Here is an 11,990-nt window from a genome sequence, read left to right as displayed (position 1 = left end):
ATGTTAAATGGTTATATACCACACCTACAAATTGAAACCTTCTAATTATGATTCTAAAACCATGATTATCAAACACACACCCTCATAGAACTTGTATCATAAACATAGTTCAAAAGTTACCTATCAAATCAGCTTCCCACACTAGGGAAAAATCAGCTCACTACTGAAATCATATAAACAAACAAGAAACATTGTTTTTCCCAAACAAACAAGAAACATTGTTCAAATTATTGTGTAAAAGTGCTTCAATGTACAAGTATAACCCGAATAAATGATTGTGAACAGAAACCCATAGAGAGTTCTCTTTATCATGGAAATGTCAGAGAACTTATTCCACATATTAATATGTCTTATGAACAATTATTCAAAACTAAAAGAATGATGCATCAAAATAAATAATGCCCAACCACAATCTTGACAAAATATAAAATAAAAGTACTCAGTCACTCATTGTCTGCGGCTGGAATCCACATGAAACAAAATTCGCTTTCTTTTTCATTCTGTTTGAGTTACCATTTCCATAGAGATAATCACTCAGAAGAATTCTTCTTTTAAATTGTGCTATTCTGGCTTTCCCCCTTATACTTTCCTTTTGATCATCCTGTTTGAGCAATACAAACTGTATCTTCTCTACTTCCATCTGAACCCGCCCAATTTTCTCTGACAATCTTCTTGCATGATCAGCCACTTTAGTCCTCTTTGTGTGCTCCCCATTCTCTTCAAAATCTATTGATTCTTCTTTCATATTCATCATTAGTTTATCGTTTTGCTCGAATAATTGCTTGATGCTTCCAACTGATTCTTCAAGTTGCTCTTTCAATATATCCCATTCTACAATATTTGTTATCTTTCCTCTCTTTTCAGTGATCTCCATTTTTTTCTTCAAGTCTTGAACCATAATCTGAAGGTTCACAAGTTTCTGTGCATCAGAATTTAACCTTTCAAGAACCTTCTTCTTGCTCATCTCCCCACGATAACCAGAAAATCTTCGGGATATGTCTTGTATATCCACATCCAAATCATTCTCCAAAAAAAACTTTGAACTGGTATCCTGGTTTTCCTTTTTAAATGCCTTTATCTCATCACCATTTCTTGATTCAGGCAAGTCATTATCTTTATAGCTTATACCATATGGCTTATTATCTTTAGCCAGAAGCCTGTTTTGCAATTCAGAAATTTCTGAAACTGTCTTCTGATTTATTACCTTGTCTAAAGTGGTCTTGGAAGATAATTCTTCAATCTGCTTCATTGCAGTTGCTAGTTTGTCATTTGCCACAGTTTCCATTTGGACGATGAAATGCTCTACAGATTTTAGTCTTATTTGAAGATCCTGCAGCTCTGAAACTGCATCTAGCGTCATTTCGCTTACTTCGTTTAAGTTTTCAATGGGGTCAGTTGCCTTTCTCATTTCCTACACAAATAATGAGAGAAAAAACTTGTTAAATGAACTCAAATTTAACTCCTATGCAATGTGTATACATTTTTACCATAAGAAATTCTCATGTCATCCCATTTTATGGAAAATACAAATGTCAATTCTTGTGTTTCATATAATTATTTATTCGTTTCTATATTAATTAGTATGCATAAGGTGAGAAGAGCATTCAGGTCTGTGACGACTAAATTCCGAAAAATTCCTCTATTCCGAAAAACTGTCTTTAAATAGTAAAAGAAAATATGAAATACTAATCTAGTGAGCCTAATTGTTATCACATTTTATGATTGGATCATGATCTGGAAAAGAAAAAAAAATGTACATATGCATAATCAATCATGCAAAACAATTTTAATCAAACAATCACCCTGGAAAAATAGAGCAATGAAATGATATTTACAAATCATGGATAGATAAGAAACAGGAGGTTGAAATATACACAGAATAGGAGTACCTTTTCCATTGGGTTGAAATTGGTACAATTTTCCAAGGAAGACATAGCATCCTTCAAGGAAATGAGAACCGGAATATGAGCAGCAAACCGAGCTTTGAGTTTTTCATTCTCACCCTCCAAACAGCTGACAGTTACCTTGAGATATTCATTTTCCCTGTTTTTACAAACCAAATCATTTTCAAGGCTTTTACAAGTTGCGTCAACTGTAATCTGCAGCTCTGATTTTTCCGACTCAATGGCTACTAGTTTACATTCTGCTTCAGAGAGCTCCTTTTCTTTCAGGCTCAAGAATTCCTTCCCTTCCATGATTTCACAACTCAATTGTTCATTAACCGCTTTAGCTGTTCTCAACTCATCATACGTCTCCTTCAGTATCTCTTGGAGATGCAAACGGTCAACTTCTGAAACTGCTAATGTTTCCTCTGTCGCTCTTAGTCTATCATGAAGGGAGTTTTTAATAGCATAAAGTTTGTCTAAATCATCCCCAACCTTTTGGAGTTCCATTACTTTCTCATTAAGGAAGTTCTTAAGAACCAGAGAAAGATTATTTGCAGATAAAGTTTCAGTAAAGATAGATAAATTCTGCTCTTCTAGATTCTGGCTCCACTCTTTCAAGTCCATGAACTGAACCCACAATAGTTTTTTTTCTTCGAGAGTCTTAGAGTTCTCCAGTTGCAGATTCTCTACCTGAGTCATTAATTCTTTCTCCTTTTGCTCTCTTACATTTACATCATAATGCAATTCTTTAATTTTCTGAAGAAGTTCATAAGACTCAATCTGCATGACTGACAGCTGCTCATTCCGGTCATTCAGTACTATATCAACATCATGTTTCCATTTCTCAAGATTTTTCAATTCTAAGCTCAATTGTCTGAGAAGAGTGACGAGAACAGATAGCTCCACTGATAACCTCCCATTATCATCAAATGTCATATGAAGATCTGATTTTAAATCTTCAAGCTTGCTTAGTACTTGGTAAAGACATGTTTGGTCTTGTCCAATCTTTTCTCCATCCTCATTGCCTACATCAATTTCAACTACCTTCAACAACTGATATAGACCCTTCCTGAAGACTTTCAAATGCTCGGAAAAGGATTCGACTTCTGCTTGTTTCTCATGATTCTGAAGCTCTAAGTCGGATATAAGTTTTTCAGATGCCTTGGACTCGATCAATAGAACCTGGTTCTTTTCTTTGAGATCCTGAGCACACTTCTGCAATATGAAGATCTCAATTTCAGAATCCATGGACTTTTTTAGTTCTTCATCCAATTCTCTTCTTCTTAGTTGACTTTCATCTTCCAGTAGAGAAATCTGAGATTGCATTGTGGCCACCTGTATTTCACTTCTCTTTGTGAAAATAGAACCCTCTTGCTTTTCTGCATCCAAAGAAGCCTGAATTTCTTTAAGTTTAATGAGAGTGTTTAGTTTCTCTATCTCCAAAGCATGTGATTTCTCCTCCTTTAGCTCTGTATGAAATTTCAGAAGATGATCTAGCCTTTTCTGAGTGATTTCAACTTCAGATTTGAGAATGCCTTTCTCGTTGATAAGTTCAGATTTCTCAGTTTCAAGCAAGTGATACAAATCTTCCATATTTGTTAATTTCATCTTCAGCCCTTCCATCTTATCATGAGCATCAGAAAGAGAGTTCTCCAAGAACGTGTTTTTCTCCGAAAGCTTCTCAAGATATTGCTCATAATGGAGAAGGCTAGCTTCCTTTTCTTCATTTAGTTTATCAATCACTTCTTTCAAAGCCTGAACTTGACCTTCTGCCCTATCTGCTCTCTCATTAAGCTCTCTTGACTCCAATTCGAACTTAGACGATGATTGTTCTTGACTCTTTTGGTAATGGACTTGGCCAGTCTCCTTTTCATCAAAATTAAGGCCTTTTCTTGCCTCTATAGAATCAAATCCAATGGTTACACTTACAGAATCAGATTCTTCCTTCATGTGGTGTGCCCATTCTGGAGTTTGAGCATCGGATTCTAGTAATTCATCACCCAACAGTATGGGCAATTGGTTAGGAAATGCTTCTGACATTGTCTTGTGGGCTTGTTTAAGAACACTAGTAGCATTGTGATATCTTTCAGCTAATGCATGATATGCTCGATAGATCTCTTTCACTAGCTTCATGAGTTCTGGACGCTTCTTGTAGTACATCTCTGCTCTCCTCGCAAAAGAATCAGCATCCTCCTCAATAAGTTTGATCATTGTCTTCACGTTTGAGTCCATATCTGCTTAAAATGAAATATATATATATTACTTCTTTATAAACACAAGAGGATAAGAGATATCAACTCTATATGCTATTCCAAATCTCAATATGATCTAGATTACATGTCTAGACTCTAAGAACAGTCGGCGAGAACCAAGTGAACCAAACATAGCATGTCTCCGTCTTATGAATTTCCAGCCTCATCAAAATAGATACATCATCATCTTTCGCAGAAACGAGATATGGATAGATATAAATCATGTAAGGATGAAACAAACAGAAGTGTGATAAGCTTACAAATTGCGACAAAACTACATACAACCGGTACACATTAACACATGTATGGACTTAATGACTTCCTTATGACAGTATTAATATGCATGTCAGTTTCATGTAAAAACATTCTCAAATAGATCCAACATGTTTGCCATCACATTAGCTCATGCTTCAAACATGGAGCCATGACAATGAGTTTTTCTTTTTCCTTCTGTCACAGATGAAAATGATGAAATGAAAGGGCTCAGTGGAGAACACCTCAGAATTCCTTTGGGTTCTCAAAGAATACATGTTTCCTGAACAGACTCAAGTAAACATGACTAAGCAAGTGAAACATATACTATTATAAGAGATCAATTACACAAACCTGTGAGATTCTCTTGCAGCCATTTTGAGTTTTTTGGGCTTATGTGACTATCCCACCACCAAGAATACATTCGTCTAGAATCCTTATGCATCCGTGTCGCCATAGCTTCAGTTATTCAACTATCCAGAGAATTGATAAGCACCAACTTGCTAGAATTTAAAGGCGGAATTGAGGTTTTCAAACCCAAAAAAACAAGGAATAAAAAAGGCAGGAAAAGTTGTACAGAAAATTTACATAACTTTGACTATCAGATTTCACAAGAAGAAAAAAGGGACAAAAAAACACACACGAATTAATGGCGTGGAAGCCTGAGTTCACAAAAAAGAGAGATCAGAATTGGCTTTGGGATTCTGTTTGACTGGCAGTTGCATGCATGGGATGGAAGGAACATCAAGCTTGCTTAACCTATCCTCTCTCTCTCTCTCTCTCTCTCTCTCTCTCTCTCTCACCCATCGACCTTCTCTCTTCTCTTTTTCTCTCTGAAGAATCTTAATGGGGTTGCATGCCGTGCTGGAACACTGTTGAAGCCTTTGAGAAACTGTAAATTGTAAGATTAAGGAAGAAGAGTGCATTACAAGGGCAACCAAGGAAACATGATAAATGAAAGGGAGTCTTTGAACCGGATTTTGAAAATCGAAAAGTTGTCTTAAAATTTTCAATCCATTAAAAAGTTGACATTCAACAAACATATAGGAAGAGATTTGAAAAAATATTTTCAGTTATATATTTTTTCTTTTCAAATAAATATATAATTATTTGTTTCAAAGAATGAAATGTTATGTATCAAATTTATATATAAATTTTCAAGGAGAGTCTCAAAGTTATTTATAATTGACTAAAAAATACAAGTGTTAAATGAAAAAAAAAAAAAAATATATATTCCATATGAAAGTTTAGATGTCAATCTCCACAATATTGTTGTAATCGCATAAAAATATTCACCATCTTAATTACGGTCAAAACAACCTTATAGTTAGAAATCGATAAAGAAGTATATTATATTTGATGTTAAGTGTTAATAGATCTTTTTCATTAGAAATCGAAAAAAAAAAATATTTGCTTTAACACACAAACAAAGGATTTTATTTTGATTTGGTGTTTGTTATACTCAAGAAAATACATTAGCGATATATTTCTCGTGCTGTTTTAAAAGATGTCTCTATTTTAAAATTTTTGATATTTTTTAAAATATGTGTAAATACTTATTTTTGACACAGAAAAATTAAATAAATATCGTAAATAAATAAAATATATCAACATAATAATAATAAAAACAAAAATAAGGCAATGTGTCCAAGATATAGTAAAATAAATACTACTAAATAAATAAATAGCAATAATTGAAGATTAGAATATCAAAGGAAATAAATAAAAATAAAAATATATTATTTTGAGATTTAGTATTGTTTGATTTTTTTTTTCAGAAAAAAAAAAGTAACTGAAAGAATTAAAGAAAGGCAAGAAATCAAACAAAACTTTTAAGTTTATTTGTCAGTGATCCAGTGTAGTAGAAACTAGGAAAAAACATTACAGAAGGGTCATCTAACGGTTGCCAACCTTCCAGAGATGATCCGAAGGCCAAAAATGAACCACGCCCCACTAAACGAAAAATTAACTGTATCTTGACCGAACTCCCAGTTACAATTAGTCTTTAACGAATCTCTAACGGTCACCACGCCAAAAATCATGGGAGATTAGAGAACATGACTCTTCATCTTCTTCGATGAAGAACTCAAGAACATGTTGAAGAGGATGAATGATGAAATCTCAATTTCCTCTATGAGCAACCATTCGACACGAGATCAAGCCTAGGCTAACCGTGACGACACAAGGACCTTGCCTGCACTACCCGAATTTAGTTTTAATGCCCAAGTCTCGTTGATTTCACGTTGCAACAAATGAAAGATAATTTGGGGATTTCAATTTGAGAGTTAGTTAGATAAAATTATGGATTATGATTGGTATAAATATATTCCTAGAGTCATTTAAAAGTAATTAATGGAAAAATTAGAGAGTGAAGAGAGGCGATAAAAGGATCTGATTTTTTTAAACCTGAAGCTCACCAAAAAAAAGTTGAAGATCATATGTGAGTGATCAAAGTTTAAAAGAAACTTGATAAAAAGTTGCTCTAATTGTTGAGTTATAGAGCCTACACTCATAATAAACTCTACCATGGTTAATTAGAGTTTATTTGGTTTTAGTTTGAGCTGAACAAGAGTTATTTATGTTTTATTACATGAATTTTTACCCTATAAATATTTGATTATTAAGGGTTTACAGTAATTAGAGAGAATTCTAGAGAGATAAATCGTGAGACAAAAACTCTGTATTCCTTCTTCTTTTTCATAGTAAAATCTGGTGGTGGCTGAAGTGGACGTAGCTCATTTTGAGTGAACCACTATAAATCTGTGTTTTCTTGTGTTCTTCTTTCTTGAGTTTTTACAGATCGTTTCAAGCAGGTCGGATTTGGGAGATACAAATCCTAACAACTGGTATCAGAGTAGTTAGGCTAGATCTGAGTATTGAAAACGATGACAAGCGAGAGCAATATAGGACATAGGATTGGAAGATTCGATGAAATAGATTATGCCTTCTAGAGAATGCAAATTGAAGATTATCTCAATGGAAAGAAGCTTCACGTTCCTTTGAGTGAGAAACCAGGGAAGATTGATGAAGCTGAATGAAAACTCCTTGATACACAAGTTTTGGGAGTTGTCCGATTAACGCTAACCAAGATAGTTTCTCACAATGTAGCAAAAGAGAATACCACCATGAGTCTGATGAAAGTTCTTTCTGATATGTATGAGAAACCATCTACTAACAACAAGGTACACTTAATGAAATTTTTTTTACTTAAAATAGTTGATGGTACTTCTGTCACTACTCATCTAAATGAATTCAATACTATTGTGAATCAATTGATATCTGTTGAGATTGATTTTAGGAATGAAGTTAGTGCATTGATTTTGTTAGCATCTCTATTAAATAGTTGGGAACTTATGAGGGAAACAATTAATAATTCAGTTAGAAATACTAAACTGAAATTTGTTGAAGTTATCGTATTCTTGCTGAAAAGGTTCGTAAAATTGATTCTGATGAAATGTTTAAAAGTTCTGCTCTGAATGTGGAAAACAGGGCAGAGGTAATGATAGAAATTTCAATCGAGATAAGAGCAGATCTATATCGAGAAGTAGGAGGAGTCAGTCCAAGTCTAGGCGGACATTTAAGTGATGAAATTGTGATAAACATGGTCATTTGAAGAGGAACGGCAAAGCACCGAAGAGAAACGGTGATGATAAAAATGATACTGCCAACGTTGTTACAGAAACTGTCGTTAATGCGTTACTTCTGTCTGTTGATAGCCCGATAGATTCATGGGTTTTAGACTCAAGAGTGTCTTTCCACACCACTGCCCACAAAGAATTAATGGAGAATTATATGGTTGGAAACTGTGTGAAAGTTTATCTTGCAGATGGTGAGCCACTGGATCTTGTTGGCATGGGGGACATCAAATTGAAGATGGAAAATGGTTCTGTTTAGAAGATTAATAAGGTGAAACACATTCCAATTTTAATGCGCAATATGATTTCTGTTACACAACTTGACGAAGAAGGTCACAATTTCAATTTCACAAATCATTAATATATATAAGCCCTAATATATATATATTTTAAAGGGTTTATATATATTAAGGATGTTATACATATATAATTTTTTTAATTTTATTTTTAACCGTTTTAAGTTTATGGGCGGGTCAACTTCAATTTCACAAATTCTTAACATATATAAACCCTAATATATATTTTAAAGGGTTTATATATATTAAGGATGTTATACATATAACTTTTTTTATTTTATTTTTAATCGTTTTAAGTTTATGAGCGGGTCAACCCACAATACGACTTAAGTATCCATTTACTCTCACATATATATTCAAATTAACTACAACTCTCAACCCGACAATCCAAACACTTTAAAAATTAATCATTATATATATATATATATATATATATATATATAACCGTCGTGGCTCAAATTTCCAGTAGTTTGTAGCTGGTTTTAAACTTTTATTTTTTAATTTAATTAAAAATTATTTTTGTTTAACACTCCAGTCCTTGTTGGAGCTGCCGCCTTTAGAGCATCATCAGCGCACAAGACCTCTGCCCTCTTATTTTGTGAAATCAATATTCCACATCAACAGAAAACGGACACACATTGTACTTGGCTAAAACACTCAAATGCTTCCGCCCGACCTCTTATCTAAATAATAAATTTTATTTATAATATTTTAAATAAATAACTAATTTATAATATAGGAATATTATAACTAATATTCCTATATTATAGGAAAATTTGAGATTTTAAACTCACGTGTTAATATAATTAATAAAAAATATATTAATTTATTTAAAATATATATTTATTAATTAAATTTATAAGTAATATTCCTATATTATATATATTATAGGAGAATTTAAAATTTCACCCTTAAAACATATTAATATAATTAATAGAAAATATAAAATATTTTTATAATTTAAAATATATTATAATATTAAAAACAATTACAAGAATAAATTTGAGAATATATAACATATATTCCTATATTAATATTATAGGAAAATTTGAGAATATATAATTAATATTTCTATATTATAATAAAATATAAAATATTTTTATAATTTAAAATATATTATAATATTTTTATAATTAAATATATAATTCCTATGTTATAGTAAAACTTTAGAATATATATTTATTTAATGTTATTATAATGTTACTTAAAAAAGGAAAAAATATTATAATTAAATATATAACTAATATTCCTATATTATATAATATATTATATTATATAATGATGAAAAAGTCAGAGGAGAGGAGGGCATGACCGGCATAGAGGGCACTGCCAGCTTTTATCTACAATGCAAAAAATGAAAAAAAACCAATGACCTGCCTTTTTCCATGCCTTTTTCCACGCTGTCCCATGCGGGCACAGGTCATGCGCTTGAGATGCTCTTAGAAACCCCATACAAAATAGAAGTTATGGCCTAAAAAAATGATATTAATAGATAGAATTTAGCATGGTAAATATTAACATTTTAAATTTATACAGGATTAGAGTACACAAATTCATCAAATTAGTTTAATGGTAAGAGTCAGTTTAAGAGACTAAAATATCACGAGTTAAATTTAATTTGAAAGCGTTTTAAGTTTAAGCGGAAACCATGACTTTGAAATGTCATTCATTTAGTTCAAACATGACTTTGAAATGTCATTCATTTCATTCAAAAAATAGTGGGACAACTAATATGAAATTAAAAGAGATGATTTTTTTTTTCATTTACCATTTTTTTTTAAAACACAACAAATTATTTCAATAATATTTTGTTAGAATTATCCTAATTAAATCCTAATTTAATATGTGAGAAATTAAAATCTGAATGAGGCGGAAGCAAAGCGTACCTTAATTAATCGCATGAATAATGAATCTTCTCTTTCCTTAAACTTTGCATGGATTGAATGATTCTTTCCTTAAACTTTCCTTATATGGAATGGTTCTTCCATTTGATGAGTAAGTCAATAGATTTCTCTCTCTGTTTATGGGGACGCAAAGGAGAATTGACGTTACTTCAAATGGGGACCATTACCCTTACATATAACCAACAATAAGTTAGTTATTATGGTTTGACAATTTCTAATTTAGCCCCTTCATAAAATTAGAAATGTCACTTAGGTATCCTCACTTTATATTCATGACAAATACACCCATAAGCCATAAACTTAATTTCACATTAGATCACATTATTTTGACTTATATTAAATATGACATATGCACAATTATTTATTATACAAGTGACCCTAAAAATTCCAACAATCTCCCACTGGGTCACGTATGTACAAAAATAAATGTATCAACCATAATGCGCCTGAAGTTTTATGTCATCTCAATCATATGTTGTATAAACAATTTTATCAATTAATCATATCAATATAGGACCAAAGAGCTCGTCATTGTATTCAAGCACAACTAGACCCAACAATGATCACATAAATCAATACAATTAATTGACAAATCATATCATTGATAGAGATTAATCCCATGGTTATTATTGATAAACAATGTTACAATATATACTAGTCAAAAGACTCTTAATAAGGTAAACCACTAATCTAGGAATCTAAACAAGGTAACCCACTAATCTAGGAATCTAAACAAGGTAACAAGATATATACAATATACTAATACACCCCCGCAGTCGAAACGGGAGATTCTCGGACGCTGAGACTGTCTCTGAAATCTTCAAATAGTATGCGCGGAAGTCCTTTGGTGAATATGTCAGCGATTTGAAAACGAGAAGGCATATGAAGAATGCGAACTTTACCTCTATCTACTTTTTCCCTTACAAAGTGTATGTCCATTTCGATGTGTTTGGTACGTTGATGTTGGACCGGATTTTGGGAGAGATAAATCGCACTTATGTTGTCGCAGTAGACCAGTGTGGCTTTGTCCAATGAGATACGAAGTTCTAACAATAAATTGCGAAGCCAACAGGATTCGGAGACAACATTGGCAACTCCTCTATATTCAGCTTCAGCACTAGAACGAGAAAGTGTGGATTGCCGTTTTGACGACCAAGACAGAAGATTATCGCCTAGGAAGACGCAATAGCCAGATGTAGAGCGACGGGTATCTGGACATCCTCCCCAGTCTGCATCAGTATATGAAACGAGTGTAGACAGTGAGGATTTGTAAAGATGAAGGCCATAGTGCTTTGTACCCTGTAAGTATCGAATGATTCTGTGTAAGGCAGCCAAGTGAGCCTCTTTCGGATCATGCATGTGGAGGCAAATTTGCTGGACTGCATATGAAATATCAGGACGTGTGAAAGTAAGATACTGTAGTGCTCCGGCTAAACTTCTGTAATGAGTGGGGTCAGAGACTGGTGGACTAGTTGATTTTCCAAGTTTGCCATTTGTATCGACCGGCGTTTGTGTTGATTTGCAAGTAGACATTCCAGCACGATCAATAATTTCTTCAGCATATTTCTTCTGACTAAGACAAAGTCCATCCTTAGTATACGATACAGCAACTCCCAAGAAATAGCTTAATTTACCTAAATCCTTCATAGCAAATTCTGCGCCTAAGCTTTTCATGAGAGTCTGACGTAACTGATCAGACGAAGTCGTAATGATAATGTCATCAACATACAAGAGTAGATAGGCAATTTCGGACCCATGTTGATAG

General features: G+C 32.9%; 1 protein-coding gene across 1 annotated transcript; it reads right to left on the bottom strand.

The window, feature by feature from the left end:
• Positions 1 to 439: 439 nt before the first annotated feature.
• Positions 440 to 4,118, bottom strand: LOC124941905 (protein NETWORKED 1C-like). The gene is made up of 2 exons (XM_047482286.1): positions 1,890 to 4,118; positions 440 to 1,411 (listed from the first exon to the last, which is right to left on the bottom strand). Exons 1-2 carry the CDS (start codon positions 4,116 to 4,118, stop codon positions 440 to 442), a joined length of 3,201 nt encoding a protein of 1,066 aa, XP_047338242.1.
• Between the last annotated feature and the right edge of the window lie 7,872 nt (positions 4,119 to 11,990).

Source organism: Impatiens glandulifera, chromosome 1 (genome assembly GCF_907164915.1).
Source record: "Impatiens glandulifera chromosome 1, dImpGla2.1, whole genome shotgun sequence".
Taxonomy (NCBI): domain Eukaryota; kingdom Viridiplantae; phylum Streptophyta; class Magnoliopsida; order Ericales; family Balsaminaceae; genus Impatiens; species Impatiens glandulifera.
The sequence above is the reverse complement of the archived record's forward strand: the minus strand, read 5'-3'. Positions and strand labels throughout refer to the sequence as shown.

Excerpts from the sequence above, each read along its gene's own strand:
- LOC124941905 (XM_047482286.1), bottom strand. The coding sequence starts at position 4,118 with ATGGACTCAAACGTGAAGACAATGATCAAACTTATTGAGGAGGATGCT. Across the intron at positions 1,412-1,889 it reads ATTTCAACCCAATGGAAAAG|GAAATGAGAAAGGCAACTGA; the intron begins GTACTCCTATTC and ends TTATTTGTGTAG.